This window comes from Sciurus vulgaris (assembly GCF_902686455.1).
Source record: "Sciurus vulgaris genome assembly, chromosome: 4".
NCBI classification, from domain to species: domain Eukaryota; kingdom Metazoa; phylum Chordata; class Mammalia; order Rodentia; family Sciuridae; genus Sciurus; species Sciurus vulgaris.
This window is the reverse complement of record NC_136464.1, coordinates 79,767,196-79,784,952: the sequence shown is the minus strand read 5'-3', so window position 1 is coordinate 79,784,952 and position 17,757 is coordinate 79,767,196. Positions and strand designations below refer to the sequence as shown.

The 17,757-nt window shown below is 39.8% G+C and overlaps 2 protein-coding genes across 2 annotated transcripts in view; both read right to left on the bottom strand.

The window, feature by feature from the left end:
* Positions 1 to 17,757, bottom strand: part of LOC306660181 (protein prenyltransferase alpha subunit repeat-containing protein 1-like) — a 631,547-nt gene that overhangs the window by 408,209 nt on the left and 205,581 nt on the right. The gene's annotated exons all lie outside the window — the stretch shown is intronic.
* The window catches only part of LOC306660237 (uncharacterized protein), a gene marked incomplete at its 3' end in the record, with an annotated part of 493,624 nt that continues 478,083 nt past the window's right edge, over positions 2,217 to 17,757 (bottom strand). Inside the window, exons 2-3 of the mRNA XM_079138392.1 lie at positions 9,052 to 9,745; positions 2,217 to 2,243 (exon numbers count right to left, since the gene is read on the bottom strand). Of these exons, the coding sequence (XP_078994518.1) occupies positions 2,217 to 2,243; positions 9,052 to 9,402 (378 nt within the window). The 5' untranslated portion in view covers positions 9,403 to 9,745. The remainder of the gene's footprint in view (positions 2,244 to 9,051; positions 9,746 to 17,757) is intronic.

The window sequence follows — 17,757 nt, the reverse complement described above, 5'->3', positions numbered from 1 at the left end:
AGACTTGAAGATAAGAAATCCCTTTCCATCTGCCCACTCACTCATGGAAGCTGTGTGCCAATATCTTTGGTAGCCACAATCCACCTTCCCATGGAGCAATCTTTCATCCCTGCACAGGTCAATTTGTGATCAGTAGTCATTCCTTCCCAAACTACCATTTTAGCATTTACCAGGAAGTACATACAGGGAGGGGGGAGGTTAGAGTCAGTGAGTTCTCTCCCAGTATCATAAAATAGCCTCCAGGAAGACTTCCCGCCATCCGGAAGGAGGAGGGTGAGGGCTTCCATTGGAGTCTGATGTGGCCCCAGAATACAAGATGGTGTCAATGAGCCTCCCCGGGGCAGAAGTGGGCCCTCACTATGTGTAGAGGCTGGCTGCCCTTGTGGTTCCTCAACCTTGGGAGGAGTGGATGGAGATGGATTGGGCTCCTCATTAAAGGTCTCCCAACCTTGTTTACTATGTGGCAAGTTTCTGAAAGGAAATGCAATGGGAGGAGCCAACGGTTCCTTAGGTGGTGGCTCTTCGGGAGGAAACTTGGAGCCCCCTTTGGGAGGTCCTGGAGAGAAGCAGGCCTTAAGGGAGGATAATGTAGGGTAGACTCCCAATGGGGGACCCTCCCCTAAATTGATTTCCCTCTTCCTAACAAGTTGTTCTATATGATCCCATGTGGACCAGTCAAAAAGAGTAGCAGCAGGAAGCCAAGGGGCCACCCGAGTAAAGGTGTCCCAGGCTTTTTCTGACTGTGTATCAGACAACTCAAGGCCCCTACTCTTCAGCATGAGTCTAAGAGCTGAGAGCCAGCGTCACCATGTGTGGTGTGTGTTTGCCCCATCTTTTCAGGGATGCCCTTACCTCAGAACTCACTTGGACCAATCTGCCGGTACTTTTGGTTTCAAAGCTGCCTCTTCACTTTGGCTGTGGATCAGCCTTGAGGGGTCCCATGTTAGGCACCAGATGTTGGGGTCTTTAGCTCCCTTGCTCTTCTCAACCAGCGACAAGGGAAGGGAGCACTCCCCAACAAGGCCAGACCAGGAAAAGTAGGGCCTGCTGACTGCCTGCACTCAGCCCTCTGGGCGGAGGACAATCAGATGCCTCAGGGAGACCAGTTACAGCAGGAACTCTTTATTGAGGAAGTCACACAGCTTTTATGTATGGTGGAGGCTAGGCGGGAACAAATCAGCTTAAAGGTCAGCAAGGCACGGGGGTTCACGCGGGCGAGAGTCCCATAGGACTATATGGCAAGCACAAGCTGATTACATTCGCAGAACTGTTGTTAGCTAATCCCTAATGGTGGTTCAATTTGTCATCATTAACTTTTGAAACCACCTTTGAGGCCTTGATCTTGCTCACTCACCAGGGAGTAAGGAGTCAGCCTGAGGTAGTTAATGTGTCATTAGTCCCAACAGGAATGTGCAGAAAGACATGCCCATTTTCAGGTGTCCGCTGTTAATGGGGCCAATTTCATGACTGGCAAGGAATATATGAGTGTGACAACTTTGAATTCAAGTGCCTGCTAGCCTTGAGTAAAGGAGATTCCAGTGTGCCTAACAGCCTTGAGGTGGCAGCTGCCTGGAAGAGGAAGACTCACTGTGCAAGTGACAAGGCTCCAAGCAGGCCACTTCCCCACAGCTCCTTGCATCTTCTTTACCTTGAAGAAGCCCTCCTCACAATAAATTCCTTTGGTGTGTTTCACTATACATGAAGCATTTGTGGGCTTTTTCCCTTTGTTAGGATCAGAACCATCAGGTCTGTTCCACCCATCCAGTCGCTGCTTTTAATATAAATATATTTCTGATATTTTGTTTTTATTTCTTAATATTACTTCTCTCTCCTTTATTTCCAGCTGGCCCACACCTCTGAGGGTTACTTATTCCCTCTGCTGTTTTACTGTAATGATCTGGCTTTTGAATAGCTTTCTGCATTATTATACAATCTTGCATTTGAATTTGGTCTGAGAAAATAAAGAAAGTGGAAGGAATTCATATTTGCAGGACTTTTCTTTTTTCAAGATTCCCATCTATCAACCCTGGTTTCAGTTATACTTGTCTGTTTGTTGTGTCCATTACTGGCCCTTTGAGACTTGGGCCATGCTCTGTTGGTGGTCTCTTGGGCAGAGAGATCTTGGCTGAATGGGTCACCTCTAGGTACAAGCCTGTCTATCAGAAAGATGGTTTACTGTGACACAATCTGGCCTTTGAATGTTTTTTTCTGGATTATTACTCAATCTTGAAGTTGGAGTTGGTCTGTCAGGAATAAAGCATGTGACAGAGATTCTGTATTTACAGTTATTTATGTGGTTACATGATAAGGGGTCTGAAAAGTCAGGCACTAAATTGAAGGTGCCAAAAGGCAATGCCTCTGGTGTGCAAGGATAGCAGGACACCAGAAGAAAGGGTTCAAAAATATTTAAATGTATAGGTACTAATTATAATAAAGGAACCTGAGTTAACTTGACATGATGAACCATCACCTGTAGGACAAATAGGATATAATGCTGACATTAAGTACTAATACTGACCCAAATTAAATGAAAGTGGTAACTGTAAAATTATAGATATTTAAGTTATAACCTGTTTCTACCATTTTAAGACTGGTAAAACTGGTCTGCTGGATGTTTAAAACCAAAAACTGGGAGACCAAATCAAGGAAGTAAAAGGACCAAGGAAAAAGCAGCCAACATTTTGACCCTTGCTCTCTAAGATCAGCCAGCATTCATAGAACAACAGGAATCCACTCTAGGCCCTTCAATTTGGTAAGTCACCCAATCTGCTGATCAGGGAGATCAAGATAGGACCCTGGATAACAGGAAGCCAACCACTGCACATTCTGGAAGAGGAGGGTCATTTCTTTGGAGAAGGAAATGTCCCTGATGCTTCCAAGAGAAGCCATGTATGGTCAGCAGGACTCTAGCTCATCCTGGCAGATGGCACCACTGGTAAAGGAAACGTAAAGGAGTCAAGAATCTTTTCACATGTCCCCAAGAGTGATCTCTAATAAATCTCAGCTGACATATTTTAATTTGTTCTAATTAGTTATACATGATAGAAGATATTTTGAGATATTATACATATATGGCATACAACTTCTCATTATTGGAGTTGTACATGATGTAGAATTACATTTGTCAATAGTCACATATGCACATAGGCTAGTAATGTTCAATTCATTCTTCTATCTTTTCTATTCCTATTACCTCTCCCATCCCTTTATCCCCCTTTCTCTAGTCCAAAGTATTACTAATCTTTCATAACCCTCCCCTTATTGTGAATTAGCATCCACATATAAGAGAAAACATTCAGACTTTGGATTTTTGAGGATTGACTTATTTTTCTTAGCATGATATTCTCCAGTTCCATCCATTTACAAGCAAAGACAATAATTTCATTCTTTTTCATGGCTGAGTAATATTCCATTGTGTATATATACCACAATTTCTTTATCTATCCATCTGTTGAAGGCACCTAGATTGGCTCCACAGTTTGGCTGTGCATTGAGCTGCTATAAACTTTGATGTGGCTGTGTCATTATAGTATGCTAATTTTAATTCCTATGGGTATAAACTGAGGAGTGAGATAATGAGTCAAATGCTAGTTCCATTCCAAGATTTTTGAGGAATCTCCATACTGATTTCCAGAGTGATTGCACCAATTTGCAATCCCACCAGCAATGGATAAGTCTATTTTCCCCCACATATTTGCCAACATTTATTGTTGCTTGTATTCTTGATAATTCTCACTCTGACTTGAGTGAGATTAAATCTCAGTGTAATTTTAATTTGCACTTCTTTGACTGCTAAGATGTTGAACATTTTTTCATATATTTGTATATTGATGGTATTTCTGTCTTTCTGACGGGTCTGCTCAGTTTCTTAGCCTATTTATTGGTTGGGTTATTTGGGGGATATTTTTTGGTGTTATTTTGAGTTTTTATATATACTGGAGATTAATGCTCTATCTGAAGTGCAGTTGGCAAAGATTTGCTCCCATTCTGTAGGCTCTCTCTTCACATTACCAATTGTTTCCTTTGCTGTGAAGAAGCTTCTTAGTTTGATTCTCTCCCATTTATTGACTCTTCATTTTACTGCTGGCAATTTAGAGGCTGTGTTAAGGAAGTCAGTTCCTAAGCCAGCATGATGTAGATTTGGGCCTACTTTTTCTTCTATTAGGTACAGGGCCTCTGTTACAATGCCTAACCCCTTATTCCACTTTGACTTTCATGCAGGGTAAGAGTTAGGGGTTTAATTTTTTTAATTTAATTTTTTTTTTTTTTTTTACTTTTGTAGACTGCATTTTGATTCACTATACACAAATGGAGTACAAATTTTCATTTCTATGGTTGTACACAATGTAGATTCACACCAATCATGTAATCACACATATACATAGGATAATACTGTCTCATTCTACTGTCTTTCCTTCCCCCACCCCCTTCCACCCCATTTTTCTCTACACCATTCAAAGTTCCTTCATTCTTCTCTTTCTCTCCCCTGTCACCCCCCCATTATGTATTGCCATCCACTTATCAGAGAAAACATTTGATGTTTGGTTTCTTGGGCTTGGCCTATTTCACTTAGCATGATATTCTCCAACTTCATTCATTTACCAGCAAATGTCATAATTGTATTCTTCTTTATGGCTGAGTAATATTCCATTGTGTATATATACCACAGTTTCTTTATCCATTCATCAACTCAAGTGCATCTTGGTAGGTTCCACAATTTGGCTATTGTGAATTGAGCAGCTATGAACATTGATATGGCTACATCACTGTAGTATGCTGATTTTAAGTCCTTTTGGTATAAACTGAGGAATGAAATAGCTGGGTCAAATGGTGGGTCCATTCCAAGTTTTCTGAGGAATCTCCATACTGCTTTCCAGAGTGGCTGCACCAATTTGTCACTCCACCATCAATGTATGAGTGTACCTTTTTCCCCACATCCACGCAACTCTTATTATTGCTTGTGTTCTTGAAAATAGCCATTGTAATTGGAATTAGATAAAATCTTAGGGTGGTTTTAATTTGCATTTCTCTAGTTACTAGAGAAGATGAGCACTTTTTCATATATCTGTTGATCACCTGTATATACTCTTCTATGAAGTGTCTGCCCAAATCCTTACCCCATTTATTGATTGGGTTCTTTATATTTTAGGTATAAATTTTTTTAAGTTCTTTATAAACTTTGGAGATTAGTGCTGTGTCTGAAGTGTGGGAGGAAAAGATTTTCTTCCACTTTGTAGGTTCTTTTTTCACATTATTGATTGTTTCCTTTGCTGAGAAAAAGCTTTTTATTTTGAATCTATCCAATTTATTGATTCTTGCTTTTATTTCCTGGACTATGGGGATCTTGTTAAAGAAGTCTAATCCTGGAGGTTTCAAGATGGCGGCCTAGAGGGTGGCTGCATTTCATGTTGCTCCAGGACTCAGGATTCAAAAGAGGAGATATTGAGACGCTTGGGACCAACTCAAAGCAGCCGGGTGACTCTCACCCCCTGGGGAGGCATCCCGGATGGGACGGTGGTCCCGGAACGCAGGAAACTTTGTGAAGTAGAACTGCCGGCGAGACGCCCCTCCCCCCGCTGGAGCAGTGAACTCGGACAGCTGGGAGCGCCGTAAAGGAGGCCGCTAGGCACAGCGCTGGGACTCGGAGCAACCACTGGGGCTCCGGCGGCTGCCCAGGGGAAGAGTGGCGAGGAGAGCTGTGTGGACTCAGGACACCGGGGCCTGCCCTGAGGAGGAGGAGGAGGAGCGTGGCCACTTGGATTCGGAGTGACTGCACCAGAGCTACAGGCGGTTGCCAGAGGAGAAGCTGCGCGGCGAGCTGTTTGGACTCAGAATGACGCTTCTGAACACCGGGGCCTGCCCTGAGGACGAGGAGGAGGAAGAGGAGTGCGGCCGCTTGGATTCGGGGTGACTACACCAGAGCTACAGGTGGTTGCCAGAGAAGGGGCTGCGTGGCGAGCTGTTTGGACTCAGACCACTTCTGAACCCCGGGGCCTGCCCAGAGGAGTAGGAGGAGGAGGAGGAGGAGCGCTGCGGGTCGTTTGGACTCGCAGTGACTGCATTAGCACTCCAGGCGGCTGCTCAGAGGAGAAGGCGAGTGGTGAGTTGTTTGGACTTAAAGTAAGAGCTCCTGAACACAGGGGGGCTGCCTGGAGGAGAAGCGTGGTGGGACGCTTGGTCTTGAGTGGCCGCACCAGAGCTCCGGGCGGTTGCCCAGAGGACCCGTGCTGCAGGTCACGTGGACTCAGAGCCACTCAGAGCGACCGCTCCTGAACACCCCGGGGGTTATCTGGAGAAGGAGGAGGAACGGGGAGGGTCACTTCGACTGGGAGTGATTGATTGCCCAGGGCTACGGGTGGTTGGTGGGAGGAGGAGGCACGCAGTGAGTTTCTTGGACTCCTAGTGACCCCACCGGAATACTGGGTGGCTGTCTGGAGGAAGAGGCGTGTGGCGGGTCTCTGGGATTCAGAGCGATTGTACAGGGCCCCAGGTGGCTGCTCAGAGGAGGGGCCGCATAGCCAGGTGATTAGGTGCAGAACAGGGTCCCAGGATCTAGGAGGCTTCTTGGTGGAAGAGCCGCACAGAGACAGGCTTAGGGCGGAGCGAAGGTTCCAGGCCTGCAGGCAGATTCTCTGAGGAAGGGCAGCCTAAGGAGAGTCATCTGCAAAGGGTGAGGCTCCCAGGCCCAGGAGGTAGGGCCGGGCCCCTGGGAACTTTGCAGAGGAAGGCAGCCCAGCCCAGGTGGTAGCTATAAATTGAGGGGAACCTCTAGGAGGGAACTGACCAGCGAGACCTCCCCACCGGGTGAGTCTTCCCTGCTGGGTGAGGTTTCCCCACAAGGACGGTAAAAGCAGAGACTCAGGCCCAAACAGGCCTTGCCTCAGCCCACAGCCTAGGTCCCCTTTGGATGACCATTGGTCAACAAGTGGAGGCACCTCTGCCCACTAGCAGGGATTATACCCCACCTGAAGGCCACCACTTCTACAGAGGCAGCTTCCTTGTGGAGCACCGCATTATCAACTTCCTCCAAGACTTCAGCCTACTGAAGGCTAAGGGGGGATATATATAGAAATCTTCAGGGACATTGTAAGTCAATAGAGGAAATCTGCAATATCTCAGCGGTCCTCTGATACCTGAACAATATGAGAAAACAAGGAAAGAAAATGCTGCAAACAAATCTAGATGTTACATCAATAAAACCCAGTGACAGCATGGCAGAAGAAATGACAGAAAAGGAGTTCAGAATGTACATAATTAAAATGATCAGAGAAGCAAACGATGAGATGAAAGAGCAAATGCACGCACTGAATGATGAGATGAAAGAGCAAATGCAAGCATTGATTGATCGCACCAATCGACAGTTAAAAGAGCAAATACAGGAAGCAAAAGATCATTTCAATAAAGAGTTAGAGATATTGAAAAAAAAACCAAACAGAAATCCTTGACATGAAGGAAACAATAAACCAAATTAAGAACCCCATAGAAAGCATATCCAATAGGATAGAACACCTGGAAGACAGAACCTCAGACATTGAAGACAAAATATTTAACCTTGAAAACAAAGTTGAACAAACAGAGAAGATGGTAAGAAATCATGAACAGAATCTACAAGAACTATGGGATATCATGAAAAGGCCAAATTTAAGAATTATTGGGATTGAGGAAGGCCTAGAGAAACAAGCCAAAGGAATGAACAACCTATTCAATGAAATAATATCAGAAAATTTCCCAAATCTGAAGAATGAAATGGAAAATCAAGTTCAAGAGGCTTATAGGACTCCAAATACACAAAATTACAACAGACCCACACCAAGGCACATTATAATGAAAATACCGAACATACAAAATAAAGACAGAATTTTAAAGGCTGTGAGAGAAAAGAACCAAATTACATTCAGGGGGAAACCAATACGCATAACAGCAGATTTTTCAATCCAGACCCTAAAAGCTAGAAGGGCCTGGAACAACATTTTTCAAGCCCTGAAAGAAAATGGATGCCAACCAAGAATCTTATACCCAGCAAAACTTACCTTCAAATTTGATGATGAAATAAAATCCTTCCATGATAAACAAAAGCTAAAAGAATTTACAAAAAGAAAGCCAGCATTACAGAACATTCTCAGCAAAATATTCCACGAGGAAGAGATTGAAAAACAAAGAAGCAAATCAGCAAAGGGAGGAATTATCCTAAAGGAATTGTCAAATAAAGGAGGAAACAAGTTGTGTCAGACAAATAAATAAATAAAATTTTAAAAATGAACCAAATGACCGGGAAACCAAATCATATCTCTATAATAACCCTGAATGTTAATGGCCTGAATTCATCAATCAAAAGACATAGACTGGCAGATTGGATTAAAAAGAAAGATCCAACAATATGTTGCCTGCAAGAGACTCACCTCATAGAAAAAGATACCCATAGACTAAAGGTGAAAGGATGGGGAAAAACATACCATGCACATGGACTCAGCAAAAAAGCTGGAGTATCCATCCTCATTTCCGATAATGTGGACTTCAAGCCAAAGTTAGTCAGAAGGGATAAAGAAGGTCATTTCATACTGCTTAAGGGAAGCATAAATCAGCAAGATATAACAATCATAAACATCTATGCCCCAAACAGTGGCTCATCCATGTATGTCAAACAAATCCTTCTCAATTTCAGAAACCAAATAGACCATAACACGATAATACTAGGTGATTTTAACACGCCTCTCTCACCCTGGACAGATCTTCCAGACAAAAATTGAACAAAGAAACCATAGATCTCAATAACACAATCAATAATTTAGACTTAACGGACATTTATACAATATACCATCCAACCAAGAGCGAATACACTTTCTTCTCAGCAGCACATGGATCATTCTCTAAAATAGACCATATATTATGCCACAAAGCTAATGTTAGCAAATACAAGAAGATAGAGACACTAGCATGTATTCTATCAGATCATAATGGATTGAAGTTAGAAATAAATGAAAGAGTAAAACACAGAAACTATTCCAACACCTGGAGATTAAACAATATGCTATTATATGATGAATGGATAACAGAAGATATTAGGAAGGAAATTAAAAAATTCTTAGGGGGTCGGTAGTTGGGCGCCGGCGCCGGTGTGCTAGCGAGCGGCGGCGACCGAGCGAGGCAGTCAACCCAAGCTGTGCAGCGACCCGCGGAGGCCGAGCGCCGCGTTCTCCCGGGCGGCTCTCCTGCCAGCGCCGCTGTTCCCGGGTAGCCGGAGGCGTCCGACCGGCCGAGTGTCGGCCCGAGTGACAGAAGCGCAGTCGGCTCTGCGGGCAGGAGCCAGAGGAGGCGGCGGCGGCGGCCGAAAAGGAGCGGCGCGCGGGCGGCAGGAGGACGCAGACCCAGACCCGAGGCGGAGGCGCACCGCGAGCCGGCCATGTCGGTGGTGGGGCTAGACGTGGGCTCGCAGAGCTGCTACATCGCGGTGGCCCGGACTGGGGGCATCGAGACCATCGCCAACGAGTTCAGCGACCGGTGCACGCCATCAGTCATATCATTTGGATCAAAAAACAGAACGATTGGAGTTGCAGCCAAAAATCAGCAAATCACTCATGCAAACAATACCGTATCTAACTTCAAGAGATTTCATGGTCGCACTTTCAATGACCCCTTCATTCAAAAGGAGAAGGAAAACTTAAGTTATGATTTGGTTCCAATGAAAAATGGTGGAGTTGGAATAAAGGTAATGTACATGGATGAAGAACATCTATTTAGTGTTGAACTGTGTGTGGGTGTGGATGTTTATAAACAAGACTAAGTCTGATTTTATAAGGGCTTTCAAAAATTTATTCTGTCCAATAGAGTGATTTTGCTTTCATTATTAAAAATCCAGTGAATAACAAAAGCTAGTGAAATGTGTTAGCAGCATGCAAAACAAACTTTAAAATTATCTCTCTCATTATACAGTACATTGTCATGTGAAGGTGTGATATGGAAGAAATGTTGATCCTGTTGTAACTGATTGTGAAAACTTTATGAGCTTTAAAATAAAGTTCATCCTATGGTGTCATTTCTAAACTTTCTTAGTTGTGTCACTGACTTAAAAATGGAGTAAGGGAAGAAAAGTATGAATTATTATAACAGAAGCATAGTTACTTAGTATGACTATTTCTCTTTTAAATGAAAATCACTTTATCCTGCAACTAAAGTAGTATATGTTTATCATATTCAAGATTTTTTAAAATACAAAGTGATTTACTTTTTTGATAGATATTGTACTTGATGGTCGTTTTTTGTTTTGTTTTGGTACCAGGGAATAAACCCAGGGGTGCTTAATGTCTAAGTCTAGCCCTAGGCCTTTTTTTACTTTTTTATTTTTTTATTAAAAAAAAAAAAAAAAGGATAAAAATAAAAAAAAAAAAAAAGAGTAAAAAAAAGAAAAGAAAAAAAAAAAAAGAAAAAAAAAATAAAAAAAAAAATAAAAAATTCTTAGAGGTAAATGAGAACAAAGAAACATCATATCAAAATCTCTGGGACACTATGAAAGCAGTACTTAGAGGGAAATTTATTTCATGGAGCGCATTTAATAAAAGAAGTAAAACTCAACAAATAAACGACCTAACACTACAGCTCAAAGCCCTAGAAAAAGAAGAACAGAACAGCACCAAAAGTAGTAGAAGACAGGAAATAATTAAACTCAGAGCTGAAATCAATGAAATTGAAACAAAAGAAACAATACAAAAAATTGACAAAATAAATAGTTGGTTCTTCGAAAAAATAAACAAAATTGATAAACCTTTAGCCACACTAACAAAGAGAAGACGAGAGAAAACCCAAATCACTAAAATTCTGAATGAACAAGGAAATATCACAACAGACAGGATTGAAATACAAAACATAATTAGAAGCTATTTTGAAAATCTATACTCCAACAAAATAGAAAATTTGGAAGGCATCAACAGGTTTCTAGAGACATATGAATTGCCTAAACTGAACGAGGAGGACATAAACAATTTAAATAGACCAATTTCAAGTACTGAAATAGAAGAAGTCATCAAAAGCCTACCAACAAAGAAAAGTCCAGGACCAGATGGGTTCTCAGCCGAGTTCTACAAAACCTTTAAAGAAGAGCTCATTCCAATACTTCTCAAAGTATTCCATAAAATAGAAGAGGAGGGAACCCTCCCAAACTCATTCTATGAAGCCAATATCACCCTGATACCTAAACCAGACAGAGACTCATCAAGGAAAGAAAAATTCAGACCAATATCCTTAATGAACATCGATGTAAAAATTCTCAACAAAATTTTAGCAAATCGCATACAAAAACATATTAAAAAGATAGTGCACCATGATCAAGTTGGTTTCATCCCAGGGATGCAAGGTTGGTTCAACATCAGGAAATCAATAAACGTAATTCACCACATTAATAGACTTAAAGTCAAGAATCACATGATTATTTCAATAGATGCAGAAAAAGCATTTGATAAAATACAGCACCCCTTCATGCTCAAAACACTAGAAAAAATAGGGATAGTGGGAACATTCCTTAACATTGTAAAGGCCATTTATGCTAAGCCCATGGCTAATATCATTCTAAATGGTGAAAAACTGAAAGCATTCCCCCTAAAAACTGGAACAAGGCAGGGATGCCCTCTTTCACCACTTCTATTCAACATCGTTCTTGAGACTCTGGCCAGAGCAATTAGACAAACCAAAGAGATTAAAGGGATACGAATTGGAAAAGAAGAACTCAAACTATCCCTGTTTGCTGATGACATGATTATATATTTAGAGGAACCTGGAAATTCCACCAGAAAACTCTTAGAACTCATAAGTGAATTCAGTAAAGTATCAGGTTACAAGATCAATGCCCATAAATCCAACACATTTTTATACATAAGTGATGAATCTTCAGAAAGAGAAATTAGGAAAACTACCCCATTCACAATAGCCTCGAAAAAAATAAAATACTTGGGAATCAATCTCACAAAAGAGGTGAAAGACCTCTACAATGAGAACTATACAACACTAAAGAAAGAAATTAAAGAACACCTTAGAAGATGGAAAGATCTTCCATGTTCTTGGATAGGAAGAATTAATATTGTCAAAATGGCCATACTACCTAAAGTGCTATACAAATTCAATGCAATTCCAATTAAAATCCCAATGATGTACCTTACAGAAATAGAGCAAGCAATTATGAAATTCATCTGGAAGAATAAGAAACCCAGAATAGCTAAAGCAATACTTAGCAGGAAGAGTGAAACAGGGGGTATTGCAATACCAGATCTTCAACTCTACTACAAAGCAATAGTAACAAAAACGGCATGGTATTGGTACCAAAATAGAAAGGTAGATCAATGGTATAGAATAGAGGACACGGACACAAACCCAAATAAATACAATTTTCTCATACTAGACAAAGGTGCCAAAAATATGCAATGGAGAAAAGATAGCCTCTTCAACAAATGGTGCTGGGAGAATTGGAAATCCATATGCAACAGAATGAAACTAAACCCATATCTCTCACCATGCACGAAACTAAACTCAAAATGGATTAAGGACCTCGGAATCAGACCAGAGACCCTGCAGATTATAGAAGAAAAAGTAGGTCCAAATCTTTACCTTGTTGGTCTAGGATCAGACTTCCTTAACAGGACTCCCATAGCACAAGAAATAAAAGCTAGATTCAACCACTGGGATAGATTCAAACTAAAAAGCTTTCTCTCAGCAAAGGAAACTATCAGCAATGCGAAGAAAGAGCCTACAGAATGGGAGAATATCTTTGCCAATCATACTTCAGATAGAGCACTAATCTCCAGAATCTATAAAGAACTCAAAAAACTTTACTCCAAGAATTCAAATAATCCAGTCGACAAATGGGCTAAGGAAATGAGTAGACACTTCACAGAAGATTTACAAGCAATCAACAAACTTACGGAAAAATGTTCAACATCTCTAGTAATAAGAGAAATGCAAATCAAAACCACCCTAAGAGTCCATCTCACCCCAGTTAGAATGGCGATTATCAAGAATACGAGCAACAACAGGTGTTGGCGAGGAGGTGGGGAGAAAGGTACACTCATACATTGCTGGTGGGGCTGCAAATTAGTGCAGCCACTCTGGAAAGCAGTGTGGAGATTCCTCAGAAAGCTTGGAATGGAACCACCATTTGACCCAGCTATCCCACTCCTTGGCCTATACCCAAAGGACTTAAAATCAGCATCCTACAGAGATACAGCCACATCAATGTTCATAGCTGCTCAATTCACAATAGCCAGACTGTGGAACCAACCTAGATGCCCTTCAATTGATGAGTGGATAAAGAAACTGTGGTATATATATACAATGGAATATTACTCAGCCATAAAGAATGATAAAATTATGGCATTTGCAGGCAAATGGATGAAATTGGAGAATATCATGCTAAGTGAGATAAGCCAATCTCAAAAAGCCAAAGGACGAATGATATCGCTAATAAGTGGAGGATGACACATAATGGGGGGGAGGGAAATATTAGTGTTAGGGTTAGAGTTAGGGTTAGGGAGGGGGGCAAGTATGTAGGAAGGAAGTACTGTATAGAGGGTAAAGAGGGGTGGGAGGGGTGGGGGGAATGGAAAAAATAACAGAATGAATCAAACAACATTACTCTATGTAAATTTATGATTACACAAATGGTATGCCTTTACGCCATGTACAAACAGAGAAACAACATGTATCCCATTTGTTTACAATAAAAAAAAAAACTTGCTTTTCTAAATGTTAAAAAGAATTCATTGGTAATGGTCAGAGCAAGTGTTTTTAAACTGCTAGTGGAAATCTCTTTTCCTAATAAAAATAATTTTGCAAAAATTTAAAAAAAAAAGAAGTCTAATCCTAATCCAATGTGTTGGAGATTCGGGCCTAATTTTTCTTCTATTTAGTGAAGGGTCTCAGCTCTAATTTCCAAATCCTTGATCCATTTTGAGTTGCATTTTGTGCAGGGTGAGAGAGAGAGGTTTAATTTATTTTACTACATACGGATTTCCAATTTTCCCAACACCATTTGTAGAAAAGGCTATCTTTTCTCCATTGTAAGTATTTGGCACATTATTTGTCTAGTATGAGATAACAGTACTTATGTGGGTATGTCTCTTTGTCTTCTATCCTGTACCATTGGCCTACCTCTCTGTTTTGGTGCCAATGCCATGCCATTCTTGTTACTATTGCTGTATAGTAGAGTTTGAGGTCTGATATTGTGATACTTCCTGTGTCATTCTTCTTGCCCAGGATTGCTTTGGCTGTTCTGGGTCTTTTGTTCTTCCAGATGAACTTCATGATTCCTTTCTCTATTTCTATGAGAAATGACATTGGAATTCTAATTGAAATTGCATTAAACCTGTTGGCTGTAGGCTTAGCATAGATAGCCTTACAATGTTGAGGAATGTTTCTACTATTTCTATTTTTTCTAGTGGGGTGCTGTATTTTATCAAATGTTTTTTCTGCATCTATTGAAATAATCATGTGACTCTTAACTTTAAGCCTGTTGATGTGGTGAATTACATTTATTGATTTCTGGATGTTGAACCAACCTTGCATCCCTGGGATGAAACCCAATTGATCATGGTGCAGTATCTGTTTAATATGTTTTTGTATGTGCTTTTCTAAAATTTTGTTAAGAATTTTTGCATTTATGTTCATTAAAGATATTGGTCTGAAATTTTCTTTCCTCAATGTGTCTTTGTCTGGTTTTGGTATCAAGGTGATATTAGCTTCATAGAATGAGTTTGGAAGGGTTCCCTCCTCCTGTATTTCATGGAATACTTTGAGGAGTTTGGAATGAGCACTTCTTTAAGGTCTTGTAGAACTCAACTGAGAATTCATCTGGTCCTGAACTTTTCTTTGTTGGTAAACTTTTGAAAACTTCTCTATTTCATTGATTGAAATTGCTCTATTTATTGTTACTATTGCTCTATAGTAGGGTTTAAGGTCTAGTATAGTGATACCCCCTGCATCACTCTTCTTGCCCAGTATTGTTTTGGCTATTCAGGGCCTTTTGTTCTTCCAGATGAATTTCATGATTGCTTTTTCTATTTCTATAAGAAATGTCTTAGGGATTTTAATTGGAATTGTGTTAAATCTGTATTGTGCCTTTGGAAGTATGGCCATTTTGATAATATTCATTCTGCCTATCCAAGGACATGGGAGATCTTTCCATCTTCTAAGGTCTTCCTCAATTTCTTTCTTCAATGTTTTGTAGTTTTCATTGTAGAGATTTTTTACCTCTTTGGTTAGATTGATTCCCAAGTATTTTATTTTATTTTATTGAGGCTATTGCAAATGGAGTTGTTTTCCTCATTTCCCTTTCAGATGTTTCATCGCTTATGTATAAAAATGCTTTAGATTTATGCGTGTTGATTTTATAACCTGCTATTTTGCTGAATTTGTTTATGAGGTCTAGAAGTTTTCTGAAGGAATTTTTTGCATCTTCTAAATAGAGAATTATGTCATCAGCAAATAGTGACAACTTAAGTTCCTCTTTTCCTATTCATATCCCTTTAATTTCTTTAGTCCATCTAATTGCTCTGGCTAGTATTTCGAGTACAATGTTGAATAGAAGTGGTGAAAGAAGGCATCCCTGTCTTGTTCCCAGTTTTAAAGGAATGCTTTCAGTTCTTCTTCATTAAGAATGATGTTGGCTGTGGTCTTTGCATAAATAGCCTTTACAATGTTCAGGTATGTTCCTACAATCCCTATTTTTTCTAGTGTTTTGAGTATGAAGGGGTGTTATATTTTGTCGAACACTTTTTCTGCATCAATTGAAATAACTGTATGATTCTTATCCTTAAGTCTATTGACATGATGGATTACATTTATTGATTTATGGATGTTGAACCAAACGCATTCCTGGGATGAACCCTACTTGATCCTGGTGCACTATCTTCTTAATATGTTTTTGGATGCAGTTTGCCAGGATTTTTTTAAGGATCTTTGCATCTATATTCATCAAGGATATTGGTCTGAAGTTTTCTTTCCTTGAGGTGTCTTTACCTGGTTTGGGTTTGAGGGTGATATTAGCTTCATAGAATGAGTTTGGTAGGGTTCCCTCCTTTTCTATTGCCTGAAATACTTTGAGAAGTATTGGAATGCGTTCTTTGAAGGTCTTGTAGAACTCAGCTAAGAATCCATCTGGTCCTGGGTTTTTCTTGGCTGGTAGGCTTTTGACAGCTTCTTCTATTTCACTGCTTGATATTGATCTGTTTAAATTGTGTATATCCTCCTGATTCAGTTTGAGTGGGTCATATGCATTTAGAAATATGTTAATGTCTTTGAGATTTTTCTATTTTGTTGGAGAATAGATTTTCAAAATAGCTTTTATGTTTTATATTTCAATAGTGTCTGTCATGATATTTCCTTTCTCATCATGAATTTTAGTAATTTGAGTTTTCACTCTTCTTCTCTTTGTTAGTGTGGCTAAGGGTTTATCAATTTTGTTTATTTTTTCAAAGAACCCACTTTTTGTTTTGTCAATTTTTATGATTGTTTCTTTTGCTTCAATTTCATTGATTTCAGCTCTGATTTTAACTATTGCCTGTCTTCTACTACTTTTGGTGTTGATCTGTTCTTTTTCTAGGGCTTTGAGCTGTAATGTTGGTGTATTTATTTGTTGGCTTTTCTTCTTTTATTGAATTTGCTCTATGCAATGAATTTTCTTTTTAGTAGTGTTTTAGTAGTGTCCCACAGATTTTGATATGTTGTATCTTTATTCTCGTTTACCTCTAAGATTTTTTTATTTTCCCCTTGATGTTTTCTGTTATCCATGCATCATTCAATAACACATTATTTAGTCTCCAGGTGTTGGAGTAGTTTCTGTTTTTTATTTTGTCATTGATTTCTAATTTCATTCCATTGTGATTTGATAGAATACAAGGTACTATCTCTATATTCTTTGTATTTGCTGCGAGTAACTTTGTTGCACAACATATGGTCTATTTTAGAGAAGGATTCATGTGCTGCTGAGAAGAAAGTGTATTCACTCATTGATGGATGGGATATTCTATATATGTCTGTTAAGTCTAAATTATTGATTGTGTTATTGAGATCTATAGTTTCTTTGTTCAATTTTTGTTTGGAAGATCTGTCCAGTGGTGAAAGAGGTGTGTTGAAGTCACCTAGTATTATTGTGTTGTGCTCTATTTGGTTCCTGGTATTGAGAAGGATTTGTTTGATGTACATGGATGAGCCATTGTTTGGGGCATAAATATTTATGATTGTTATGTCTTGCTGATTTATGCTTTACTTAAGCAGTATGAAATGTCCTTCTTTATCCCTTCTAACTACTTTTGGCTTGAAGTCTGCTTTATCTGATATGAGGTTGGATACTCCCACTTTTTTATTGTGTCCATGTGCATGGTAGGATTTTTCCCATCCTTTTGCCTTTCGTCCTTGGGTATCTTTTTCTATGAGATGAGTGTCTTGAAGGCAGCCTATTGTTGGGTCTTTCTTTTTAATCCAATCTGCCAGTCTTTTGATTGATGAGTTCAGGCCATTGACATTCAGGGTTATTATTGAGATATGATTTGTATTTCCAGTCATTTTGGCTTTTTTTTGGTTTTTAATTTGACTTTGTCCTTTATTTGGCTATTCCTTTAGGGTAATTCCTCCCTATGCTGACTTACAACATTGTTTTTCATTTTTTCCTCATGGAATGTTTTGCTGAGAATGTTCTGTAGTGCTGGCTTTCTATTTGTAAGTTCTTTTAGCTTTTGTTTATCATGGAAGGATTTTATTTAGTTATCAAATCTGAAGGTA